This window comes from Pantherophis guttatus, chromosome 6 (assembly GCF_059756535.1).
Source record: "Pantherophis guttatus breed Tessera chromosome 6, ASM5975653v1, whole genome shotgun sequence".
Classification (NCBI taxonomy): domain Eukaryota; kingdom Metazoa; phylum Chordata; class Lepidosauria; order Squamata; family Colubridae; genus Pantherophis; species Pantherophis guttatus.
In genome coordinates, this window is record NC_142068.1 from 20,292,706 (window position 1) to 20,320,015 (window position 27,310).

General features: G+C 40.7%; 1 protein-coding gene across 1 annotated transcript in view; it reads left to right on the forward strand.

The window, feature by feature from the left end:
* Positions 1 to 27,310, forward strand: part of WDR49 (WD repeat domain 49) — a 133,533-nt gene that overhangs the window by 80,277 nt on the left and 25,946 nt on the right. Inside the window, exons 11-15 of the mRNA XM_087872524.1 lie at positions 739 to 837; positions 14,040 to 14,165; positions 17,199 to 17,386; positions 21,242 to 21,439; positions 25,469 to 25,653. Of these exons, the coding sequence (XP_087728650.1) occupies positions 739 to 837; positions 14,040 to 14,165; positions 17,199 to 17,386; positions 21,242 to 21,439; positions 25,469 to 25,653 (796 nt within the window). The remainder of the gene's footprint in view (positions 1 to 738; positions 838 to 14,039; positions 14,166 to 17,198; positions 17,387 to 21,241; positions 21,440 to 25,468; positions 25,654 to 27,310) is intronic.

The window sequence follows — 27,310 nt, forward strand, 5'->3', positions numbered from 1 at the left end:
GGGATCGCACCATTAAGTTAACTTAGTCTTTTTTAAAAATTCACTTAATCATCTGATTTAAATAGAAATTTATGCAATGTTTTGTTATTAACTTTTGCATCAATTTAACGTTTTGCATTGCATTGTTTGCTTATTTTGCAAACAGAATGCCTTCTGGAGAAACAGATAAGTACATGCCATGGGATCCTAAATAAGATGGGTGTGTGTGTGAGAGAGAGAGGGAGGAGGGAGGGAGGGAGAGAGAGAGGGAGACTGATTTATAAGGAAAAAAAAACTAGAACAAAAAATAGATGGGTTAGTAAGACTGCATGAAACAATATAGATCATGATTTAATGGTTAAGTTCACAGCATTCTTAACTTGATTGGTAAAGATGTAGATCCTGCATTCCACAACATATTAAGTTTGGCTATTTATAATATTGTTAATTTTCTTATTTTTAGTTGAATGAACCCAATTGTAAGGTCAGTTTAGGGTTCATTATATTGACTGAACCCAGTAAATGAGTTAATTCAGTAACTAGAGTAAGTGTGTTATATGCAACCCTCTGTATAATGCAGTTTTTTTCCCTTATTAGACCATTTCTTATAGAAAACTGCAGCCATTCTAACAACCCTGAATATAATATTTCTACACACCAAAACATGAAACATTCAGCACTTCTTAATCTTATTTTCATATTTGATTCATCTTTACATACTGTTTTTGGTAATGCATTTACTTTTATGATTTAATTCAGGCAGTTCTGATGGTGAGATTGTTCTATGGAATAATAGTACTGAAAATGCCATCATGAAGCTTTCCTACAATCCTGGAAGATCATTGAGGTCCAACTCAGGTTTGTGAGCGTCATAATGGGACATTAGTTTTCTTAGACATAACAAAACTGTTATTTTGTATAGGAAGGGGAACAACAAATGACTCATTGCATCAAACTTTTCCATTGTAGGTTGGTGCCTGCAAGGAGTAGTCCAAACTGAAATCCATAAATAATGTGGGGGGGGGGACTGTCCATTGAGTGATGATGCTGAATTATATTAGTTGAATTGAGGTACTTGTGAGCTACATAATGAATGGTCATATTGCAATGGTCAAAGAGTGGTAGAAATTGGAACCATGCTATTCAAGACATGTGACTGACACCCTCAAATGTCCATGTTGGCACGAGACAAGAGATTTTACTAATGTACATAAATCAGCTATCCCCAACTTGAGTGCTCTCCAGATATGTGGGATTCAATTCAGCTGTGGAGGAATCTAGGCTGGGGAAATATAATACTAGATAATCAATTACCTAGCAGCACTAATCATATTGAATAGTTTAGTTTAGTTTAGTTTAGTTTAGTTTATTTGATTTGTATACCGCCCTACTCCCGAAGGACTCAGGGCAGTGAACAGCCAAGCAATAAAATACATAAATACACAAAATTTAAAACCAGATAAAATCAAATTAAATCATTTTGGCCCAAACAGATTAAAACACCCCAATAATTTAAAAACAGATTAAAATTTACATATTAAAAGAGGAAGGAGATTAGGCCAAGCCCGCTTGATGGAATAAAAAAGTCTTCACAGCGCGGCGGAAGGTGCGCAGATCCGGAATCCTCCGTATCTCTGGGGGAAGCTCATTCCAGATGGTAGGTGCCCCCACAGAGAAGGCTCTCCCCCTAGGGGTCGCCAGCCGACACTGTTTGGCTGACGGCACCCGGAGGAGTCCCTCTCTATGAGAGCGTACTGGCCGGTGGGAGGCTATTGGTGGTAATAGGTAATTATATGTACAGTAGTCTGCCATGTCCTTATGTAGGATAAAAGTAAGTTCACCAAGCATTTAGACTTGGATCAGAAGTCCCAGAAAATAAAGGAATGCTAGCTTCTCTATTGAAATATGGACAGCTGTTACATATGTACACTTTCCTTCCTGTGTATCTCCTATCATATTGCTGCTTGGTAAATTATCATTTGTTTTTAATCTAGCAACATTGCAATTATCTCATTCTATGGGATCAAGTAGGCCAGGAAAACTTTGATCTCTGGAATTAATAATAATGAGTTCCAGCTAGGAGACTGTTTCTGCCTTTGCTTGTCAGAGTGACAAAAGGCAGCAGCAACCAGGCTGTTCCTTGTAGATTGTTTGCTAATTCCCCATCACACCGAAAACGATTGTTCCTGTTTATTGTCTCAGATCTATGTCAGCAATTTTTGTGTTACCATCTTCAGCAGGGAGTATTTTCCTTAATTTCTGCCTTGTTTAAGTGCAAGATGATAAATAATTTCAGGGGGCTCCCTTGCAACTCAGCCTCCCCTCGAGGCTGTTCATAACCTGAGAAATTTCATTTGGCTGAGTCTTCACACACTAATGGTTATCATATATTAACCAACATGCCAGCAGGCAATTCATAATTGCTCCCCATTCTACAAATCGCAGCTTCCATTATGGAAGAATAACTCGCATATATAAGATAGTGAAGTGAGAAGAGTTTGTTATAGTAGGGACAGAAAAGTATCTTCGACTAACGTTACAGGATGGCTTGGCACATCCCTCTTCTCTCCTTCCTTAAATTGCACAGCACTTTTTAAAAAGGGCCAGCTATATAAATTTTAATCTCATCAAATCTTGCTGTCAGGATAGCCTATAACACATAAGGCAGAATGGCAAGAAAAAGAAACTTTTGATCTTCTGCACTTGTGTCACTCACAAGAAGAGAAGCTTTTCTTTCGTTCTTTCATTCTTTTTTTTTTAAACACAAATTGGACGATATCTAATCTTCACTAGATAAATAATCTCTTTATCTAGATATGCCAGAAAATAATTTTGTTATGAATAGAGCTGAAATAATGATGTTGGAAGAAGATGTCTAAAGCCCTTAAGGACCTAAAATGTGTATGAAGATTGTAATGAACCAACAGAGAGCAATTTGGTGGCTGTAGAGCATTCCTAATTTGAAATGACCTCTGCTGATCCATGTCTAGCATGGGATCATTTCAGTATATTTGTTATGCAGAAGCCCATTAAATTGGTGTTATATTATCTGCAAATTTATTTCCTTTATTAAGAAGGAGAGAGGACTGAAAATATACTGCAGTGTACGTTTGAGAGAAAGATAGAGCCAAGTTCTGTCTTTGAAGAGGTACCGAATGCAACATATCCAAATTGCCGAATGCCAGAATAAAACATCATACATTATATATAAAATGCCTAATAAGTTGTTCCCTGCATATTTAATACTTTTCCCTTCTGTCCCATTTAAATGCGTTTTTGGCAGTAACATTGCTAGGATCCTAGGGCCATACCCAGAGCTTAAAGAGATTGTTTATGGCCTCAAAACATAAAACTTTATTTTTTAAGATCCCAGGGAGTATGAAGGGATAAGAAGAAAACAAAAATAAGGAGCAAAACATGGAAAGAAAATGCAACATTCAGCATCTGTTACTTAATAATTATGCAGCATAAAAAATTAACTTTCAAACTTGTCTGGTACCTCTCTGTTCCTGTGAATATAAGAATAAATATTCTATATTTGAACTACAGCAAGTGGTGGCAATAAGCTGACCTTGAAATAAATAAATAAAGAGCAAGCATAAAGTGAATGGGAGACCACCAGGAAATGACAGGGCTATACATTAGTCTAGGAAAATGAGAACAAAAACAGTCATGGGATAAAATAATGGCAAAATCCTTCCAAATTGCTGCCAAGAAAACTGCATGACATGTCTAGAGTTAAGCTGAATGGAAGACTCATTTATTTTTATCCTGTTGTTAAGTTGGTTTGTGATACATATTTCAGCATATTTCAGGTTCCAATTTAACTCTAATTAAAACCCATATAGAGGCACAATATGATCAGGGAGATTAAAATGCAGTAAAATAGCTTATTCTATTTCCTGATTCTTTTCTTTTTAGTCTGCTATTCCAAAGTAGTGTGTCAGCCCTGGAGGCCATCTTTTTCTTTGGATCTTCAGGGCTGCCACACTTAGTGGTGTGGGAAACTGGGAGGGGGGATTGCATGGAGTAGTAGAGATATCTAGTCATAATAACATTCTTTTCTCTGAGAGTCAAGGACATTCTGCCTGAACCTGGAGTGGCATGACTGGGAGGCATCTCGAGTTGGGATGGTGCATTGATTGGGCCATGTGATGAACATGTGGGTGCAGGAGAAGGGACTTGGACTTTCTTTTGGGTGAGGAAAACCTGGAAGCTTAGAGATGTGCCAATATGACATCTCTAATGAAATGGAACTTTGAGGAACTTCTAATCTTGGGGTCTTCTTTCACTGGGGGTGTTACTTGGAACCCTGACATAGTTTTGCTTTCTGGTTGTTGCCATTTTTAAAAGTCAGAATTATAGGATCATAAAAACGTACATCTTGATGAGACCACGAGGATCATCTTGTCCAACCCTCTACAATGAGCAGGAAAACAACCAATTAAATCATCCTGGAGAGATTGCTCTCCAGACATCTTAACATCTTCAGAGATGATGTCAACCCTGAAGCCATTTTGGAGCGTGTTCAGGGCTACCACAACAAGGCTGGTTGGAGTTGTGGGAATGGGAGGGGGTGAGTAGAGATAGCTGGGGACTTGTAGCCAAAATAAAATTCTTTCTCCTGGGAATCAAGGACGTTTCCACCATGTGCTGGGGAGGCATGGACTGAAGCCAACTGGAGTTGGGATTGTGACCTGATTGTACCATGTGATGGACATGTGGACTGGGGGAAGTAACTTTGAAATTTAATTTGGGTGGGGAAAACCTCGGGACCTTCAGAGTTGGGTTTTCACCAGATGTGCCAATATGACATGCCTAATAAATTTGGACTTTGAGGAATACTTTGGCCTCGGAGTTTTGATTGCATTGGGTCTGTTACCTGGAACCTTGACAGGTGGAGAAACTACAGCCTCTATAGGAAGATTGGCTTTGCATGTATTTAAACTAAATCTAGGTAGCTGCAACTTATACCCATCATCTCTGGTCCTAGTTTCTGTGGCCAATTGGCCATGAAGAACAGTTCTTGGCCATGTTTTTACAGTATATCCAGACTATGTTCCTGTATCTTCTCTGCAATTTTTTCCTCTTCATACTGAACAGTATGGAGGTTCCTTCAGTCTATCCTCACAGAGCATGCTCTTAACTCCTTGAATCTTTGTTGACCTCTGAACCCATTCCAACTTGTCAATATCCTTCCAGAAATGGGGTCTCAGGATATACAAAACCCCAAGCCATGGTCTCAACAACGGAGCAAGGTTTTCCCATTTTTTCTTAGATACAGAATTTCTTCCAATGAAGGCCTGAACTGTGTTAGTCCTTGCAACAAGTGTCCCACATTAATGATACATATTTAGCTTGTTGTCAATGACCACACTCAAGTCTTTCCCTCATATAGTGCTTCTAAGTCATGAATCCTACTACTTGCATATTTTCTTCCCTAAATATAGTATTTACTGTATATTTTTCTTGTCGAAGGATATCTTCTTTCTCACACCTCAATGTTCTATCTTCTCTTGATTAGATTGCAACCTTGTTCTGTCTTCCAGAGTATTGGCCATAGCTCTCAATACTGTGACATCCACAAATTTTACCAACAACCCATCAACCTTGTTATCCAGATGGTTAATAAAAATGTTGAAGAATACCAAATCCACTGGCTGTTGCTGTCCAACTCAATATGGAACCATTAATGCTGAATCTCTGAGCATGAATTAATGTGCCAATTCATCTTCAAGTAGGATCATCCAAGCCAGCTTGTCAATAAGAAAGTTGTATTGTATGCAACCTTTCCAATAGCTTTGTTGAAATTAGTTTGTGTCTATAGTATTTCCATGGTCCCTTAAAGTAATTTGCCTTGTCAAAGAAGGTGACGACATCTGTTTCATGTGAGTTATTTTTGACAAACCTATATTGACTGTTGACTGGAATTACAGCATTGTGACCTTGATGTTTGCAAATAGTCTACTTTATAACCTGCTCTAACATCTTTCCAGCTATTGACTTTAGGTTCACCTGTTAATAATTACTAAGATCTTTTTTTCCCCTTTCCTTTTCTTCTCCAGACCTCTGGCACCTCCCCAGTTGCCAGAACCTCTGAAAGTTAATTGATAAAGGTCTTTAGCAAATTCCTTCAGTCTTCTCCTTCAGTCTATTTCATCAGGGCTTGACGAATTGAAAGCCTTTAAATTAGCTAGAAGTTCATTTGTTACATCAATCTGACCTTTTCATCCTCCCCTCTTGTTTCAAAGGGTCAGCAGTAAAAGGAATGAGGTCTGAAAGGCAAAGGCAGAAAATGATCTAAGACTAGCAAAATTCAGTAAGGATGATAATCAAGAGAAAAGAAACAGTGATTTGACTTGAATAAACTAGAGACTGTTTATGTGACTCAAATCACCATTTATTTTGGATGCAAAATAATAATTATTGATCTCCTTTTCTTGGTCATCTGTTAAGATCTCTCCATTTTGAGCAATGAATTTAAAGATAATGGTGCCTTTGTTTTCCTCCATAGCTTTTAAAAAAAATCCTTCCTGCTGGATTCTGCTAGTCCTAGCTGATTATCCTGCTTTTGCCTTCCAGACTTCATTCTTCATTTCGGACCTGAAGCTTTGTTGACTCCCTTGGTTGTTATGCCATCTTTCTATTTCCAATAAGCATCCAATTTCATCTCTCTGAAATAATGTTTTATTTCTCACTGGTATTCTTTGAGACTATGCTATCCTTAATTTCCTTTTCAAGAAGTCTCAGCCAGCTGTGACATCTTTTCAATTAAAAATTTTCTTCCCATGGCTTCTCCTTTACTACTTCTCTTAGTTTAATAAACATCAGTTAATAAAATTCATGATTCAACTAGGAGTCAGTTAATAAAATCCATGGTTTCAGTTTGATAGGTTTTGCCTTTTTTGTTTTGTTATTAAAAATCAGTTCTAACTATGTGTGGTCAACGCACCCCCAAAGTTTCTATCGCTTTAATTTAATTTAATTTTAATTTAATTTCCAATTTATATACCGCCCTTCTCCCTGAGGACTCAGGGCGGTGTACAGCCAAGATAAAAAAACATAGGATACAAATATTAAAACATTTAAAAATATATATAAATTTTGGCCCGAAAGTTAAGAATCACAGACTAATTAAAAGAATTTAAAAATTTTAAAGTTTTAAAAATTTCTTCTTAGGCCAACCCGGCTTGTTGAAAAAGATGGGTTTTCAGGGAACGACGGAAGGCATTGAGGTCCTGGATTCTTCTTATCTCCGGGGGCAACTGATTCCAGAGGGTAGGAGCCCCCACAGAGAAGGCCCTCCCCCTGGGGGCCACCAGCCTACATTGTTTGGCTGATGGCACCCTGAGGAGGCCCTCTCTGTGGGAGCGCACGGGTCGGTGGGAGGTCGTCGGTAGCAGCAGGCGGTCTCGGAGATAGCTAGGCCCTATGCCATGGAGCGCTTTAAAGGTGATAACCAACACCTTGAAGCGCACCCGGAAGACCACCGGGAGCCAGTGCAGCTCGCGCAGGAGCGGTGTTACATGGGAGCGCCATGTTGCTCCCATCACTACCCGCGCTGCTGCATTCTGGACCAGCTGGAGCCTCCGGGTGCTCTTCAAGGGGAGCCCCATGTAGAGAGCGTTGCAGTAGTCAAGGCGAGAGGTGACGAGGGCGTGAGTGACTGTGCACAAGGAATCCCGATCAAGAAAGGGCCGCAACTGGCGAATCAGGCGAACCTGATAAAAGGTCCCCCTGGTAACAGCCGTCAGATGTTCCTCCAAAGACAGCTGCCTATCCAGGAGGACTCCCAGATTGCGAGCCCTTTCAGTGGGGGCCAAAGACTCGCCCCCAATAGTCAGTGATGGAGTCAACTGACTATATCGGGATGCCGGGAGCCACAGCCACTCAGTCTTGGAAGGGTTGAGCCTGAGCCTGTTCCTCCCCATCCAGATCCGCACAGCCTCCAGGCACTGGGACATCACTTCAAGGGCATCGTTGGGGTGGCCTGGGGTGGAAATGTACAGCTGGGTGTCATCAGCGTACTGGTGGTATCTCACCCCAAAGCCACGGATGATCTCGCCCAGCGGCTTCACATAAATGTTGAACAGAAGGGGCGAGAGGACCGATCCCTGCGGCACTCCACAAATGAGAGGCCTCGAGGTCGACCTCTGCCCCCCTGCCAACACAAACTGCGACCGGTCGGAGAGAAAGGAGGAGAACCACCGCAACACGGTGCCTCCCACCCCCAACTCTTCCAGCCGGTGCAGCATGATACCATGGTCGATGGTATCAAAAGCCGCTGAGAGATCTAATAGGACCAGAACAGAGGAGTAACCCCTGTCCCGAGCCCTCCAGAGATCATCCGCCAACGCGACCAATGCCGTTTCCGTGCTGTGCCCAGACCTGAAACCCGACTGGAACGGATCTAGATAGGATGTTTCCTCCAGGAATTGTGGAAACTGAAATTGAAATATCTTCAATTAATTCTTCCTGTTACTAAGGATCAAATCTGAACTAGCAGATCTCCTAGTATGCACCTCAGTCTTAAAGAAGGCAAAATGATTGCCAACTCAAGTAAAAATAATACTTAATACCTTGTGTTTGGCAACATTCATTATCTAAGCAGATGTCCAGGTATGTGAAATCTCCCATTGTAACTTTTTTCTGTTTTTCTGATAGTTCAGTTATCTGCTTTAATTAATCTTCACCTATGTGATCTGATTGGTTTTGTGCCTGTAGGAAACTCCTTGTAGGGGAACAGTAGGCAGAGCTGCAGGGTTAAATTAAGTGCATCATCAGTTTAGAGTCACTGTGTTCCCACAAGCACTCCTAGTACAACCCTCCTAAATTCTATTAACCCCTGTCTGCCACCAATTTAGTGTTGGACTTTAGTTGATCAGATTCTTTCTGTTGTCTTGAATAAGCTATGCTGCAATCTTATAAAAGGTCCTGAATCTTTGCACCCAACATTATTCTGGTCAACTCAAGTTCAACACTAAATTGGAACCACATAAGGGTCAATGGAATTCAGGAGGGCTTGGACTTGGAATACTTGTGGAAATGCAACAACTCTAAATGATGATATGCTTAACTCCTCCCCCTAGCTCTGTTTACTCTTTTTCCTATACTCTTAGCAAGATACCCATTCTGTTAGCTTGCCATTTTATCTTAACCATTCAACATTATTATTAATATCAGTCCAATGGACCTCTGTACATATATATTCTTTGCTGTTATATAACTCAACACCCCCTCCTCTCCTGTATTACCTGTTCTTCTGAAACAAGGTATTCTACTACTGGGTAAGATTCATCCCATCATGTTTCTGTAATCCCAATTACATCATATCTCCCTTTATGTTTGAAGACATTTGGAGAAGGCTACATTCAGAGTAAAATATGGACCCCAGAATCAGCTCATCCCTGAATTATATGAAGAAATGTATGGGAAGTAATTGTAACTCTGTAGCCTCTGAAACTTGGTAACACTAACTAACTAACTAACTAACTAACTAACTAACTAACTAACTAACTAACTTCAGATTTCATGTTTCTATTGCTAAGGAAACAATACCTGTGGAACTGCTTATTGAAAAAATGCTGCATTATGTAGGCGGCATTACTCTGCGGAATTGCCTACAAAATGATTCATTCGAATTTGTTAATTTTATTTATTTGCCAGACTTTAATGCCCACTTATCTCACATGATGACTCAAGGTGACTGACAACAATCCATAAAAACCATAGTTAAAAACAAAAGTACCCTTCTCCCACACGCCAGACCAATCACTCTCATAGTTCAACTCCTACTGTAACTCAATGCTTGGGGGAAGAGCCAGGTCTTCACAGCCTTCCAGGAAGCTAAAAGAGTAGGGATTCCTTGGGTAGGAAACTGTTTCAAAGAATTGAAGCGGCCCATCAAGAAGGCAGTCCCCCAAGGTCCCATCAAATGACTCCATAACCCACCCATCCTATCTAACCTAGTAGGATGGGCGGATATCCTCAGGGAGAAACAACCCACAAATAACATTCTAATAATTTTACATTTATAGCACTACGGCAGGAACTTTGTCAGCCTTTACATTATAACTTTCAGCTTCCCTCCTTTTGCAGAAACAAGAAAGCTAAAGTAGCTGAATACTTTCCCCTTAAAAAAAACCCAGCAGCTTAGCTAAGAGACTAATTAAGATACTACTTTATCTCAACAGCATAAGCACATTTACTTGTGCTGATATCGCTTGTATACTGGAAACCAAAAACCCACATAAATTGTTCTTACACCCAGAAAGATTTAGGGATTTCATTTCTCTTCCAGCATTCTTACTCCATTCCCATGTTTCCCCTCCATATCCTTTTGAAACTGAACAGGCTTAGAGATCAGCTCTCCATGGATCACAAAGCTATAGTGTTTGAAAGCTGAAAAAAATGAATAGAAAATCCCTCTGAGAACACTGAAGTTCTCATATATATTAAAAAATAAGCCGTGTGGATGTTGGGTGTACAGAAATGTACCATTATAAGGAGCCACAGTCTTTACCCAACTAGATCAAAATGTAATCAAAGCAACAGGCTGTCCAAGTTACGTCAAAAGCCAACAGGTAAGGCTATATAATTTTAGAGTTAGTTTTAAACTTTTATAGACCTAATTAGATTGTTTTTTTTTAAAAGTCCCCGATGTTTCTATGTAGCACAAAACAGACTTTATTATGAGTCCCCTGCCCCTCTGGATATCGCTGTGTGGACATAATATTCAATTATTATTATTTTAACCTATGAGCCATACCAAATCTGGATGAAGATAGAAACAAAACTATTGCGTGTAATATTGAAATCTGATTCCTGAGTCTACTTTTTCTCTTGTTCTCACTTTTGCTTCCCTTAAATAACCCAGTCATGAGAAGATAACTATAAGTAGTCACTTTTTTTTGTTTTATGAAAATCGTTAGTATAATATGACATATGAACCTAAACTATAGATTCATATGTCAACTTCATTGTGCAAAATCTAGTTACTATCATAACTGTTTCATAATATTGGCATGTTCCTACCAAACTATAGACAGGGTTAACATAACCAATTGAATTTGGAGGCTAGAGGGTAGCACAGAGATACAGAAAACTGTAAGTCTTTGTTTCCATCTAGCAGTGATTCAGATTGTTTGCAGTCTTGAACAGGTAGTCCTAATTTTGAATGACACGACAAGTTTTATTTATTCATTTCAAACATTTATAGAGCTACTCATCTTGTCCCAAATGCTGGGTGGTTCCCAACCAAGACATAAGACAACATCTATTTACAATAAAAATATTAAATTCAAAACAATTACAATCCAAAGACCTAGCCCATAACAAGTACATTTCACAATCTCACCCTATCTAGTGCAGGGGTGGGTTCTACTTACCTCCGCTACCGGTTTGCAACGGGAGCATGCGCATGCTCGTGTGCAGGTGCAGAAGCTTCTGTGCATGTGCAGATCATTCATGATGATGTCCGGGAGGGTGGGCGGAGCCTCCCGCTGCTGTTACTACTGGTTCGAAAGAACTGGACCAAACTGGGAGCAACCCATCACTGATCCAGTGCTTGGGGGAAAAGCCAGATCTTCAGAGTATTTTAGAAGATTTCGATAGGAAGGGTGTTCCAAAGGCTGCCATGGAGAAGGCACACTTCCTAAATCCCAGACGATGGCAGCATTTAAAAGAGGGGACTAGATGTTCTCCTAATCTACTGAATGTGGTCGGACAAGCAGATGTTCTTAGTGAGAGCTGGTTTAACAAATAACCAGATCTTGTTCCATAGAGGGCTTTAAAGATAATAACCAGCACCTTGAATTGCACTTGGAAGGAAACTGGGAGCCAATTCAGATTATGTAGGAGAGGTGTAATGTGGCCAAATTTAGGGGGATCCATCATCACTGTGCATACCACTCTGTACCAGTTATAACTTCTGGCTAGTTTTCAAGGGCAGCTCCATGTAGAGGAGTTCCAAATGGGAAATGACCAAGGTATGAGTCAGGAAGGAGCAAAATTGGTTCATGAATATATGCAAAAGCTCCCACTGGCCACAGACAAGAGTCACAAGTCATGACTCCAAATTGCATACCAACTGTATGTATTCAATGTCTATATGCATTCAGTGATACACACACTGCATTTCAGTGGTGGGTTGCTCCTGGTTCGGTCCGGTTCTATGGAACTGGTAGTAAAACCGGCAGGAGGCTCCACCCAGCCACCACGACATCATCATGAGTGATCTGCGCACCCTCCTGCTGCGAACTGGTAGTAAAGGTAAGTGGAACCCACCCCTGCTACATTTTGCATGCTAAATCCTAAAACCAGGTTACTCTAACACAATTTTGTGCCCCAACAAATAAGCCATATTAAAGGTGAAGAGAATAATCAATTTATCCTCAAGGCCAAAGCTTGATTCGCATAATCCCATTTTTCCAGCTCTAGTATATTATGTGAGTCTGGTGATGCAGCAGACTAAAGCACTGTTAAATGACACCAGCTGCCTATAATTACTGCAAGTTCGAATCTCACCAGGCTCAAGGTTGACTCAGCCTTCCATCCTTTTGAGGTAGGTAAAATGAGGACCCGGTTTGTGGGGGCAATAAGCTGACTTTGTATAAAAAAGAACACCGCTTAGAGGGGCCCCCCAAAGCCCTACTAAGCAGGTATATATGAAAGTATAAAGGCTATTGCTTAACGCATTGTAAGCCGCCCTGAGTCTCCGGAAAAGGGCGGCATATAAATTGAACCAATAAATAAATAATTGTGTAACTTAGCATAAATTTTGTGATCTCGAGAATTCAGTTCCTATGTCATCTTTTAAAAATATTTTAAAGTGTCCAGCAAAGCTAACTGGTTTAGAATTATATAAAGGAAAATTACTAATGAGGCTTCTGTTTTTTTATGGAAGCATTCTATCCACAGATCTCATATTAATCTCCCCAAATAGCTCTCCAAAACTCTTTGACATGCATTGCAGACTAATTCTGCTGACTGCTGGCTGCCAGCAGGTCAGCAGTTCGAGTCTCACCGATTCAAGGTTGACTCAGCTTCCCATCCTTCCAAGGTGGGTAAAATGAGGACTCAGACTGTTGGGGGCAATATGCCGATTCTGTAAACCACTTAGAGAAGGTAAGTGAGTGGTATATAAATCTGTGAGTGGTATATAAATCTAAGTTCTATGGCTATTGCTTTTAGGTAAAGGTAAAGGTTCCCCTCACACATATGTGCTAGTCGTTTCCGACTCTAGGGGGCGGTGCTCATCTCTGTTTCAAAGCCAAAGAGCCAGTGTTGTCCAAAGATGTCTCCTTGGTCATGTGGCCAACATGACTAAATGCAAAAGGCGCATAGAATGCTGTTACCCTCCCACCAAAGGTGGTCCCTATTTTTCTACTTGCATTTTTTACATGCTTTCGAACTGCTAGGTTGGCAGAAGCTGGGACAAGTAATGGGAGCTCACTCTGTCACATGGCACTAGGGATTTGAACCGCTGAACTGATGACCTTTCAATTGACAAGCTCAGCATCTTAGGCACTGAGCCACCACACCATTGCTATTACTCTATATTAAATTGGGAACAGAGATTCATCTTTTATATTTGGGATCATGGTCATTGTTGGCACTGTGAAATCTGGCTTCCCCTCCACATCATATACACTTATCGGGTTTATTATTATTATTATTATTATTATTATTATTATTATTATTATTTAATCTTTAGTGAGATTCACAGCCTTTGAGGCTGGTTAATAGCTCAGCAGCTCGAGTCCTAACCAAGGACCTAGGAACTGTTAAGGTATCGTCGGAGGATGTAAGCTGTTCCGAGTAAGGTGGTTTTTTGTAGAGTCAAAATGTTCAAGTCCGGCAAATTTAGAATTTCTAAATAGCGGGGTAGCCCTTTGGGTATTGCTCCAAGAGCTCCAATTACAATCGGGACAACACACGATTTCTTTTTCCACAGTCGCTCAACTTCAATTTGCAAATCCCGGTACTTTGTGATTTTTTCTTGCTGCTTATCTTATTATTATTATTATTATTATTATTATTATTATTATTATTCCCCACAGGTTCTCCAATGCTACAGAACAAAACATCTGACAAACATATGAGGTCTGCAGCTAATTCTGAAGCTGAAAACTGCAATGCTATAACTAGACTTGTCTTCTTGGAGAGTAGAAATATCTCAGCCACAGGTAAACTATAAGTCCTTTCTGATAGCAATAGCACTTAGACTTATATACTGCTTCACAGTGCTTTATAGCCCTCTCTAAGCAGTTTACAAGGCAGTCCCCAATTTACAACAATTTGTTTAGCAAACTTTCAAAGTTACAATGACACTAAAGTGACTTATGACTGGTCGTTGCATTTCAAGCCATCCCGATGGTTGTGTGATCACAATTTGGGTGCTTGGCCTTGGCATGTATTTACGATAGTTGCAGCCTCTTGAGGACATATAACTGACATATGCAACCTTCCTAGCTAGCTTCCAGCCAATTGGGGGGGGAGGGAAGCTGGATTTCCTTAATGACTGTGTGATTCATTTAACAACTACTTTTGTTTGGATTTACTTAAAGACCTAAAATCAGACACTTAATAACCGCCTTGCTTAGAGATGGAAAATCTGGTCCCAATTGAGATCGTAAGGCCTACCTATAATCCCTTCCTATATTTTTCTGAGGCCTAGATCATATAAAGCTCCTTGGAGTAAGGCGATACATTGCCTAACTGAAATTTTAAAAAGAGGGAAGATTAGTGAGGACAGCAGAGGTTTCAGACAGATGAATAAAGGATTTTGATGATGAAAAAGAAGAACTATCTCACTTTTTCTTGTCTTTCGGTATATCTGAACTTTTTTCTCCAGCTCTGATTTATGATTCAGGCCTTGTGAATTTATACAATGAAGTTATAATATTTTTATATTCAAACATCTTCCTCACAATTCCTATACTTTTCATCCCAAAATATATTTAAGAAGTATTGAAACCTCCTTACTTTGTCTTACATCTGCCCAAACATTCATTTTGATAATTAATGAAATTCTCTCCCTTCCCCCATTTCTGGAATTAACCTTCTCCCAAAATTAATGCCATCACTTACCATATATAAATATTTCTAAGCAGCTCACTCATTTGCTTTCTTTTTATTTGAATCAGAACTACCGTATTTTTCGGAGTGTAAGACGCTCCGGACTATAAGACACACCTACCTTTTTGGGTGAGGAAAACAAGAAAAAGAAATCTGCCTCTGCCTCCCAGCATTTTTGCCTCCTTGCAGCAAACAGCAAATAGCCTGCTTTACTTTCATTTTCATTTTCAGCATAGCTTGATTAGTACAAGGAAAAAAAAATCTGCTCCCAGCAATTTATCTCTTTGCAGCAAGCAGCAGAGGCCTATGCAAAACACCTGAGAGCAAAGCAGCTGAGAGTCAGGAGGCCGATCTAATCAACTTGTGCTAATTAGGCTGTGCTGAAGCTGAAACCAGCTGTTTCTTCTTGCTGCTTGCTGCAAGGAGGTAAACTGCTGGGAGGCAGAGGCCAAAGGGTGGGGGCCAGTGGGTGGGCGGGGCTACATTCGGTGTATAAAACACACCTAAATTTTCACCCCCTTTTGGGGGGGGGGAGGAAAGCTGCATCTTATACTCCAAAAAAATATGGTAAATTGTGTTTGATATTGAAGGTACATTCCAAATGAGCAAATCTATGATGAAAGACTGGTTACCCAGGGAGTGTCTAAGTAAATAAATATTGATTTATGCCTCTGTAAATTGGAACAGCATTGCAAGATGATGATGGAATTTTGGTCCGGTTGAGAGCTTTGCTGCAACTAATCTTCAGAAAATAAAGTCATTTCTCAGCCACTTATTTTTCCAGATGTTTCTTGAATGAAAATGTCATTGTTTCCCTCTAAGGTAAATTGGAATCTTTTTTTCAGATTTATGACCAATGATTTGAGAAATCTGTTGCTTTAAGGATTATTTAGGATTCTTTGGTGCCCATAAACTACATAAAACTGACAAGAGGAACTTTACTTTGCCAAAGTAAAAACCATTTATATGAAGATTTACAGTGCTGTGTACAAGTTTTGCAAATAGAAAATAAAAAAAGTCTGGGAAATAGGTTTCTAAGCTTAATTTCTTTTTTTAAAAATAAATTTTTATTAGAGTATAAATATTAAAAAAACATAACATAACATACACACAACAAACATTTATACAACATATAAACAAAAGAAATTATGTTTCTGTTTCAAATAACAGAAACACAGATAGATAAAGAACCAGAAACGTTTTTATTAGGAATCTTTAATAAATCATACTCTAAAGATATTAAATATCTCACAATTCACATACTAACAGCTGCAAGAATAATATACGCAAAACATTGGAAGCAAGAAAAAACGCCAAACGAAACAGATTTAATAGAAAATTTTTTAGAATGCGCTGAAATGGATAGGTTAACCAAAGAAATACAAGAAAGAGAAGAATCAGATTACTATAAAATATGGAATAAATGGTATAATTGATTAAAAATTAGAAATAAACAAAAAACCTAGAAGGGAAATATTACCGATATAGAAAATGTTATTACACTAAGGAGAGGTGAAGTAATATATAACAAGCAGAATGTCACTTTGAAACAATGCTTAAGAAGGCTTAATTTCTTATTGTGATAGCTTCTCTCAGTGTGAGAATGCGAAGGATTGCTTCATATTTCACTGCTGGTGGAAAGCTGCAGTATTAAAATGAAGACTAAAAGCCACACAACACCCATCTAGCAAGCTTCACTTGCAGTAAAAATGGCTCATGATGAAAAAAACAACAACCGTGTATTTAGAAAGTTAAACCAAATGCACAATTCTATTTGACAATTCTCAGAAAGAACATGTAAGAGAAGACTTCAAGATTAAGGCTTTAATCTTATAAATATTTGCACAAAATAGAATAGAGTACAGTCATGGGACAAAATCACATGACATGTTTTCTCTCTGTCTCTCCCAGCTGTCTCTGTCTCTGTCTCTGTCTCTGTCTGTCTCTCTCTCTCTCTCTCTAACATTCTTCACAGTAATTGTCCTTCAGGATTGTTTGAGAGATGCCAATACAGAGGTCCATGCAGCCCCAGGGTCTTGCGCTATTCAAATAATATATATTTTTATGCATGTAATTGAGCCAAGCTTTATAGTGTGAGATTAGACCCACCTTCTTTATGCCTCCTTGTCTTCCTATTTTAGGTGGAGCCAACCTTATCTCTTGTGGAGGTGCTGGTTGGGTCCGGTTTTGGAATACACAAAGAAGCAAGCTACTGGCAGAATTTGAAGCTCACAGTGGAGTAGGATCTATTATTATGACAACTGAAAAACAAAACCAATACCTCATCACAGCCGATCTGGTTGGATGGCTAAAAATATGGGACATAGAGGTAAGAGGAAGGATTTCTGTATTGACTTAATGGAGGTAAAGATCAAAAGTTTTTCGAAGAGTTTTAAGATCAAAAATTCTGGTCCCAAATAATTTAGGGCCCTAATCATGACCCTGTTTCCCCCCTACCCCCAGGGTGTATCATTAATCACATTTGCCAACGGAGCAATTTTGTGGGTTGTAGAGACCACTCCCCTCTGGCTGCTGTTGGAAACCCTGGGAGACAGCCTTGAGAAAGATATGTCTGGAATGTGCTCCTGTCTGTGGCTGCCATGTTGCTTCATCGGTTTCCCATCCCCCTTGCCTATGGCAGCTCGAGAGCAAGCCAGGGATGCTTTCCAAGTTGACATTCTAAAATTGTAATACAATTTCCTGGTATTTAAAAAAAATTCTTAATGGGATATAAATTTCTATTTGTTTCAGTTCTTGATCGTGAGATTTGAATTTAGGTTTCCCTGACTAAAATTCCAGTACTAGTCATTACAACAACCTTCCTGTCAGCCCTGAAGCCATTTTGGGAGCATCTTCAGAGCTGCCACAGCCAGGGATCCTGAAGCTGTGAGAGGGGAGATAGAGATAGCTGAGGGGGATGGATAGCCAAAATAACATTCTTTCTCATGGGAGCCAAAGATGCTCTACCAGGTGTTGGAGGGGCGTGAACAAGAGCCAGCTGGAGGTGAGACTACGACCTGATTGGGCCATGTGATCTGGGGGCAAGAACTTGGGGTTTTGATTTGGGTGGGGAAAACTCCGGGTCCTTCAGAGTCAGGTTTTCACCAGCGGTGCCAATATGACATTCCTAATAAATTCATACTTTGGGGAAATTCTAGGCCTCAGAGTTTTGATTGCTTTGGGTCTGTTACTTGGAATCCTACACTTCCCTTATCTGTCACAGCTCAGCATTGGTACCATTTCTGGAAGGAAAACGTGGTTCAGATAACCTGTGCATGTTTTCATACTTTGCAAATATGTACCCATCCTTAAAGATATTTTAATCTTAGACCTGTGCTACCCCATATCTGTTTACCCATTAGTTTATTGATTAAGCTACAAGCTGAAGTTATGTGTCATATTAAACCATATAACATGGTTATATGTAGCTGCTCCAGTCTGGCTTCAGGCCTGGGCACAGCACGGAAATGGCATTGGTCGCGTTGGTGGATGATCTCTGGAGGGCTCGGGATAGGGGTTGTTCCTCTATCCTGGTCCTGTTAGATCTCTCAGCGGCTTTTGATACTATCGACCATGGTATCATGGTCGGTTGGAGGGGTTGGGAGTGGGGGGCACCGTTCTGCGGTGGTTCTCCTCCTATCTCTCCAACCGGATGCAGTCGGTGTTGGCAGGGGGGGCAGAGGTCAACCCCGAGGTGCCTTGTTTGTGGGGTGCCCCTTCTGTTCAACATTTATGTGAAGCCCCTGGGCGAGATCATCCGTGGCTTTGACGTGGAGTTCCATCAGTATGCTGATGATACTCAGCTGTACATCTCCACCCCAGGCCATCCCAACGATGCCCTTGAAGTGATGTCCTGGTGCCTGGAGGCCGTGCGGATCTGGATGGGGAGTAACAGGCTTCGACTCAACCCTTCCAAGACTGAGTGGCTGTGGCTTCCGGCGTCCCAATATAGCCAGCTGGTGCCATCGCTGGCTATTGGGGGCGACTCATTGGCCCCCACGGAGAGGGCTCGCAACTTGGGCGTCCTCCTGGATGCATGGCTGTCTTTAGAAGAGCATGTGACGGCCGTGGCCAGGGGGGCTTTTCATCAAGTTCGCCTGATTCACCAGTTGCGTCCCTTTCTGGATCGGGACTCCTTACGCACAGTCACCCAGGCACTCGTCACTTCCCGCCTGGACTACTGCAATGCTCTCTACATGGGGCTCCCCTTGAGGAGCATCCGGAGGCTCCAACTGGTGCAGGGGGGATTATGGGAGCGAGGGGGGTGCTCCCATGTGATGCCTCTCCTGCGTGAGCTGCATTGACTTCCGGTGGTCTTCCGGGTGCGCTTCAAGGTACTGGTTACCATCTTTAAAGCGCTCCATGGCATTGGACCTGGGTATTTGCGGGACCGCCTTCTGCTGCCGATAGTCTCCCACTGGCCAGTACACTCCCACAGAGAGGGACTCCTCAGGGTGCCATCAGCCAGGCAGTGTCGGCTGGCGACCCCCAGGGGGAGGGCCTTCTCTGTGGCAGCACCTGCCCGCTGGAACGACCTGTCCCCGGAGATACGTATGATACCAGATCTCAGGGCTTTTTGCTGTGCCCTAAAAACCTTTCTTTTTCACCAAGCAGGGCTGGCGTAAACCCCCCCCCCTTTTGAGATGTTAGATTTTTAATCGTCTATGGGTTTTAGTCGGGATTTTAAATTTAGGCCAAAGTTGTGTAATTCTTTTAACAAATTTTAAATTTTGTATTGGGATGTTTTTTATTTTGGCTGTGCACCGCCTTGAGTCCAGTAGGAGAAGGGCGGTATACAAATTTAATAAAATAAATAAATAAATAAATAAATAACATGGTTTAGAAACCAATATATCTGGGGTCACATACCATATTAAGATAAAACCAGGCCAAGCTTTTACAGCTTAACATGATTTACAAATCCTATTTGGGCATTATACTTATGAAGAAGTCCAAAAGTTGAGCAAGCCCACAACAAATATCTCACATACTGTGTAGCCTCTCTCTTTAAACTCATACACACATCATGCATGCATCCTTTGCATGCATATTTCTACCAGACAGCTGTGTATTTTGCATGTCAAACCATAACTATGAAGACAAATTGATGTATACAGTTGTGTGCAAGAGGCATATTTCTACTTTATGTGAATGCTTGGTTACATACTTTTTATTGAGTTTGAAATGGAATTGTTAAAATGGTTGTTGTTGGGGAAAAGGAGAATTAGATTTGAGGTTTTTACAAAAGTAATAAAAGTGGGGTATACTTTCATAGGGGAAGTGTTTCTGAGTAATTATGAATTATGGAACCTCCATGTTCTGCCGAAGTTGACTATTAAATAACCAGAAATGGTTTCCAAGTAGAAACAAAGCAAACAGGCAAAAAAATTGTCATAGTTTGGGGTTTCTTAGATTCATCTGGACACTAATGGAAAAGGATGTTGAACCAAACACCTGTTTCTGATGGAGTTGATTCATGTTCTTTTGAATACAGCAGCTCTCAGCATAGCTGATAACGTAGATCTTTCCATTCAGTTGCTGCTCTTCCAGGAGTTCAGTGATCAATCATGTTTGCCAATTGCTATAGCTACAATACAAGGTACTATATTCATACATATGCTCAGAGGTGGGTTTCAGCAGGTTTTGACCAGTTCTGGACAACCAGTAGCGGAAAGTTTGAGTAGTTTGGAGAACCGGTAGTAAAAATTCTGACTGGCCCTGCCCCCATCTATTCTCTGCCTCCCAAGTCCCAGCTGATCGGGAGAAATGAGGATTTTGCAGTAACCTTCCCCTGGATTGGGGAGGGAATGGAGATTTTACACTATCCTTTCCCTGCCATGCCCACCAAGCCATGCCACACCCACCAAGCCACACCCCCAGAAATGGTAGTAAATTTTTTTGGAATCCACCACTGCATACGCTGTTAGGATATCGGATCATGTAAGTATTTAAATTAATCTAAGGACTATATGATGCCACTGTGGTATATCTGAAGACTGCCAAAATGGACACCATATATTTATGTAGCCTTATTAACTATTTCCATGTATTGCCCACATGTTACATGAGCCTTCTTAACCTACTTTAAACTTGACAATATGGTTAAAAACTAAACCAAACCCAAAGCAATTGGTATACTTACGTTTCTCCTATTTCTCTTTATTTCCCCCTTGCTCTCCATCAGGATTACTGCCTTGCTCCAGGAGAAAACATCATAACACAACCACCTGCTCTACTAAGATCATTTCAGGCACATGAAGATTGCATCACTAGCCTGGAGTCTTGTTGGCAAAACAACTGTCTTTTTATTGTGACTTCTTCAACAGACCATAGCATTGTTCTCATGGACATTTCTGGCACTCCATTTGGGATATTTGGACAGGTAAAAGTGTGAACATTTACCATTCTTTCTGACATGGTTTTCTCAGCATTGCATGTATTATTTTTATTTCATTGATATATTTAGAAAATTTATATAGGTGCCTACTCACTCCTAGCAACATACAGTCAAATAAGTCATTATTACAGTGGTGAAATCCAATTTTTTTTACTACTGTTCTTTGGGCATGGCTTGGTGGCTGTGGCTTGGTGGGCATGGCAGGGGAAGGATACTGATTTTTTTTATACCAATATCAAAGCCACCTTGAGCATAAAGCAAATCAGTAAAACAAATTTACATAAATAATTATTTAAAGGGGATATATATATATATATATATATATATATATATATATATATATATATATATGTTTTCTCAGGTTTTCGCGGGTGTTTGTATGTAGGTCTTTGGACTTCGTCGAAACGTCGCCAAGACACTTCCAATTTTACGTGGGAGAAGACCCGAATAACCAAAGACCTACATATATATATATATATATATATATATATATATATATATATATATATATATCCTCTTTAAATAAGCTGAAGGCGAAGTGTCTTCGGCATGAAGCCAAAGACACCAGCCTGAAGATGACGAGTGGGACCTCGTCGAAACGTCGCCAAGATACTATCAATTTTACACGGGAAAAGACCCGAATACACCAAAACTTGCGCGCGTGCGCGCGCGCGCGCACACACACACACACACACATTTGTTTTCTGAGGTTTTCGTGGGTGTTTTTATGTAGGTCTTTGGTTATTCCGGTTTTCTTGGCTTCCAAGACACTTCCAATTTTACGCGGGAGAAAACCCGAATAACCAAAGACATATATATATATACCCTTTAAATAAACTGAAGGTGACACTTGACATTTCAAGAAGCTAAAAGCTTTTCTTGGAACGCAGATAACTCAAAAAAATAATTGGATGAGCAGTAATTTGTCTAAAAAAAGTGATGGACCTGTGAAGATACCATATTCTGAAGGTGAGATGGAGGCTGATTTACATTCTTGACCTTATCTATAATACTTTCATTGTTTGATAACCTGCCTTTAGACCATTAAAGACCAAGCAAAATGTTGAGATGAGGAACTTGCACTTGCTGATTTACATCAATTTGGATCAGTTTTATTACTGAATTGTTTCAGATTCCCTTGCTTGGAAAATTTAATAGCTGGCATATTTTAGAGCTTCCTCCAATGAAACGTGAGATAAAATGTATCCCTGACAAATTGGAGATAAAGGTTATTCATATCATTTCCTTGAAATGTTCCCAAAGCGGAGCATGTGTTAAAAGCATCTTTATTCTACCAGCTGCATTTGGTCCATAAGGAAGGGGAAATGCAAATTCCATAGGAATAGAGGTGCAATACAACAAGCAATGCAGTGCACAGTGTGTAGCTACTGCATCATCTTCATCCACCACAGGTGAAATAATTGATTGTAGAGCATCCATAGTGGATATGTGCAAGAAGTCAGGAAGGAGAATAGAGTTCAAAAAGTACTACAAATTTATTTCATGCTGCCTATACACAGGAATCTGAACTTCTAACGGCCAAGGTAAATTGGCACCAGCTAAGAGTCAATGGACTTCAAAGGAGGCTAGACTTAGGTCTCTTACAGGGGCCTAAAGACTCCAAAATGATGATCTGTTTGACTCTGCCCTTGGCCTTAGCCTAGTGATAGTTACCACTCCACCTCAGTTCAGGACCTGCCCATATTTCAGATATGGGCTAAGAAGTTTAAAATATCAAAAATTGGAAATAAAATAAAAATGAAAAAAAAATCATCCCAAAATATCTCAATCTTATAACTTCTTAGACTATACCAGTGATGGCTAACCTTTTTGCCATAGCATGCTAGCAGTGTGTGTGTGTGTGTGTGTTTCACGCACGCACGCATTCCCACATCCATAATTCTATGCACCCCACCCCTGCGCATGCACACGCGAACTCCCCACAATCCCCATGCTCCCAGTAGGCCTGATTTTCTCTCTCCCCAGGCTCTAGAGCCTTTCTAGGAGTCTGGGGAGGGTGAAAACGGCCTTCCCCACCCCCACTGGAGGCCCTCCGGAGGCAGGAAATAGCCTGTTTCCCTACTTCTGGTGGGCCCAGAAGGTCTAAAAATCAGCTGGCCGGCACGCACATGCACGCCGGAGCTGAGCTCGCGTGCCCACCAATAGGGCTACGTGTGCCAGCTGTGTCACATGTGCCATAGGTTCGCCATCACAGGTGTTTTGTTCATTGGCGTGGCAATAATTATCGGAGGCTGGGCTGTAGTTAAACACCAACTTTTATTAACAGGAAATGGAAACAACATGAACGAACGTAACGAGAGCAACAATAACATCTGACAGCTCCTTAAATAGGAGCCTGTCATCCGGGATGGGCCAATACGCGAGCAGGGATCTCCCGCAAATTCTCTGCTCGCGTCTTAGCCAATCCGCGTTGGTTAGCAACAGCTCCACTGGGCTGAAGTTGTAGCCGCGAGGACTCAACAACAGGACTATACAGTACATTCAGAAAGTATTCAGACCTCCTTCACTTTTGTGAATGTTGTTTATGCTGCAGCCTGGTTCTACAGTTGTTTGAAATTCATTTTTTTTTCCTCATAAATTTACACTTACTACCCCATTATGACAAAGTGAAAACAGAAGTTTAGAAATGTCTGTAAATTTTACATTTAAAGGTCTGTTAGGGCATAAGAAGAAGAAGAAGCTTGTCTTATGAATGCTAACAAGACTGGAACAATGGCAAAATATGTGGTTGAAACATTCTGCAGTGAGATGGAAATGTAATCCAACTTTGACACAGGAAATTGACCCTGCAGAAGCCATGTCTTAACTGAGTCTTAGAGGACAAGATGGTTGGTACATCTGCAATGCAATTCCTAAATCTCAGCTTGTTGAATCGCATCCAATCCTGATTAAACTAGGTGTTTAAGGTACCCCCCCCCCTTTGGCTGTCTTCAAGTCATTATGGATTTTTGGTGACCCAAGTCCATACAGTTTTCTTGACAGCGTTTTTGGAAATAGTTTGCCATTTCCTTCTTCTTCCTAGGGCTAAGAAAGAGTGATTACCTCAAAGTAACCCAATAGTTTTAGCCCTAAAGGAGGCCTAGAATTCATGTTTTCCCACTTTCTAGCATAGGGCTTATATCCACAGCAACAAAAACTGGCTTGCAGTTGTAAACTAGCTTCCCCTAAACCAACTTTCTCTGATTAATTAACTCACCTCATGTAATCTAAATTTTTTTGCCTGAGAGGATTAATCCCTTGCAACATCCATGCCTGAGACACTATCACTTTTGCTTTCAATGCCTACTTTAGCAGTCATATGAAGCTAAAAATAAGCACCATATAGCTGCACCGTCACGGAGCTATTTTTTGCATCCTGAGGGAGAAGAGGCATTGAAAAAAGCAAGAAGTGGAGAGGGAATGAGAGAGAAAAAAAATTCTGAAAAAGAGAGGGGAAGAGGGAGAGGAAGAGGGGGAGAGAGATAGATGAGATATTTGGGAGGAAAAAACAATGTCAGAAAGAAATAATAGTAGTACCAGTTTAACCATGGCTTCATCCTCATTTTGCTTTGGCCATATCACTCACTGTCAGCCTAAAAATCGATCCTATGGCAATGAGTCCTCAAAACATTGCCCACCCCACTTTAAAACAATGGCTTTATATCCTTTTCTTAGCATCTTGGGGCTTATCACTTAAATTCTTTCTTCATCTTTCCTGTATTTTGCTGAAAGTACTAAAGGCTCACCTTGTCCTTTAGATATGACACTTTTAGCCTTAAAAGATAATACATAAGAACAAAAAATTATCTTGTTATAGAAGACCTACAAAAGATGATCGAGGAGGGGTCAACGTAAGATATTTAGAAAGATAATACCAAAAGATAGACACTGTGTTTCCTTTCTTTCCACATTAAGACACCAAAGAAGAAAATGAAAGAGTGAGCCAGGGCTACCTTCTAAAGCTCAGACATGATATCTGTTTGATATATCCTTTATCCTATGATCTGTTTTTAGGAGGAGCACTGGAGAATTGGAAATCATGTGCCATCCTCGTCCAAAGGAGAAAATGATACCCAGAGAGAAACAGAGAAAAATGTAATAAAGAACAACCCTGTACAATTGGTTGAAGACAATGCTCCCCCTTCTATCGTGGAACAAATTCAATTTGTTGCAGGGGATAAAGACAACTGTACATTCATGTATGTAATGTATCTCAAAGCTGATGTAAAATGACATATTTTTGAGAGACTAGGCTATTAAGAGAGAATCAAAACATTCCATTATCAGAAACTTTCTTTCTCAAGAAATACGGTGCATGAGCAGGTCAAGGTCAGTTGCCTTGATTCAGTTGCTTGGTTTGTGTTCTGGAAGACTTGGACCTTTAACTACTAGTCTTTGCTAGTTTGTTTTATACACGCTAATGGGACTTCTCTGAAGAATCTAGGAAGGCTGAAATAGTAGCCATCATTTCCCTTTGTTTTGTCTTTAAAAGTTTTAAAGGTAAAGGTTCCCCTCACATATATGTGCTAGTCGTTCCTGACTCTAAGGGGCGGTGCTCATCTCTGTTTCAAAGCCGAAGAGCCAGTGCTGTCTGAAGACGTCTCCGTGGTCTGGCATGACTAAAGGCCAAAGGCACGCAAAACGCTGTTACCTTCCTACCAAAAGTGGTCCCTATTTTTCTACTTGCATTTTTTTACATGCTTTCGAACTGCTAGGTTGGCAGAAGCTGGGACAAGTAACGGGAGCTCACCCCATTACGTGGCACTAGGGATTTGAACTGCTGAACTGCCGACTTTTCAATCGACAAGCTCAGCATCTTAGCCACTGAGCCACCGTGTCCCCGTTAAAAGATTTGAGAAGGGTTTTTTTTTTTTGAACAAACAGATCCAGTAGAAGAATAGTGGTCTCCCCCATCCCCCCTCTCTCTCCACCCTCATCCCTCCCTCGTCCCTCCCTTCCTCTCCCCCCCTCTCATAGAACACAGAATAACAGAATTGGAAAGGACCTTAGAAGTCTTCTAACTCAACCCCTCCTCGAGAAGGAGACCTTATATTATTTCAGACAAATGGTTGTCCAATCTCTTTTTGAAAGCCTCCAATGATGGAGCACCCACAACTTCTGAATGCAAGCTATTCAATTGGTTGATTGCTTCTCACCATTGAGAAAGTTCTCCTTAGTTCTAGGTTGTTTCTCACCATAGTTTCTATCCATTGTTTCTTGCCTTGCCTTCTGATCAGGGGTGGGTTCTAAATTTTTTTACTATCAGTTCTGTGGGCATGGCTTATTTTGTGGGTGTGGCTTGGAGGTCATGTGACTAGGTGGGCGTGGCTAGCTGGTCAGAGTCATTTCTGGAAGGTCCTCGCACTTACGACCAGTCCTCGCACTTATGACCCTACTCATTTGTTTGCTTTTAACACTGATCAGCTGTAGGACGGCCCTTTGAAGCCCCGCGGCAAGAGTTTAAACAGTTTTTTTCCCTCTAGTCATCAGCTGGGACTCAGGAGGCAGCGATAGATTGGGGGTGGGACCAAATAAAAGGTAAGAATAATGTGGGTGGGGGGAGGGCGGGGGGGAGAACCGGTTCGGTGACATCATATCGTCACCGCTACCGGCTTGGCCGAACTGGACCGAACCGGGAAGAACCCACCACTGTTTCTGATGCTTTGGAAATAGTTTGACCTTTTCATCTTTCTCTTTCTTTCCCATTTTTTTTCCTTTTAGCCCAAGTGACAACAGGAACTTTTGGTCTTTTTTTAAAAAAAGAAATCTGTCCTCAAAGGAGATATCCACAGAATAGAAAGCAGTTAGTACTTGTTTCCCTGACAGGCATCTGAGTAGAAAAGAAGCAAGGAAATC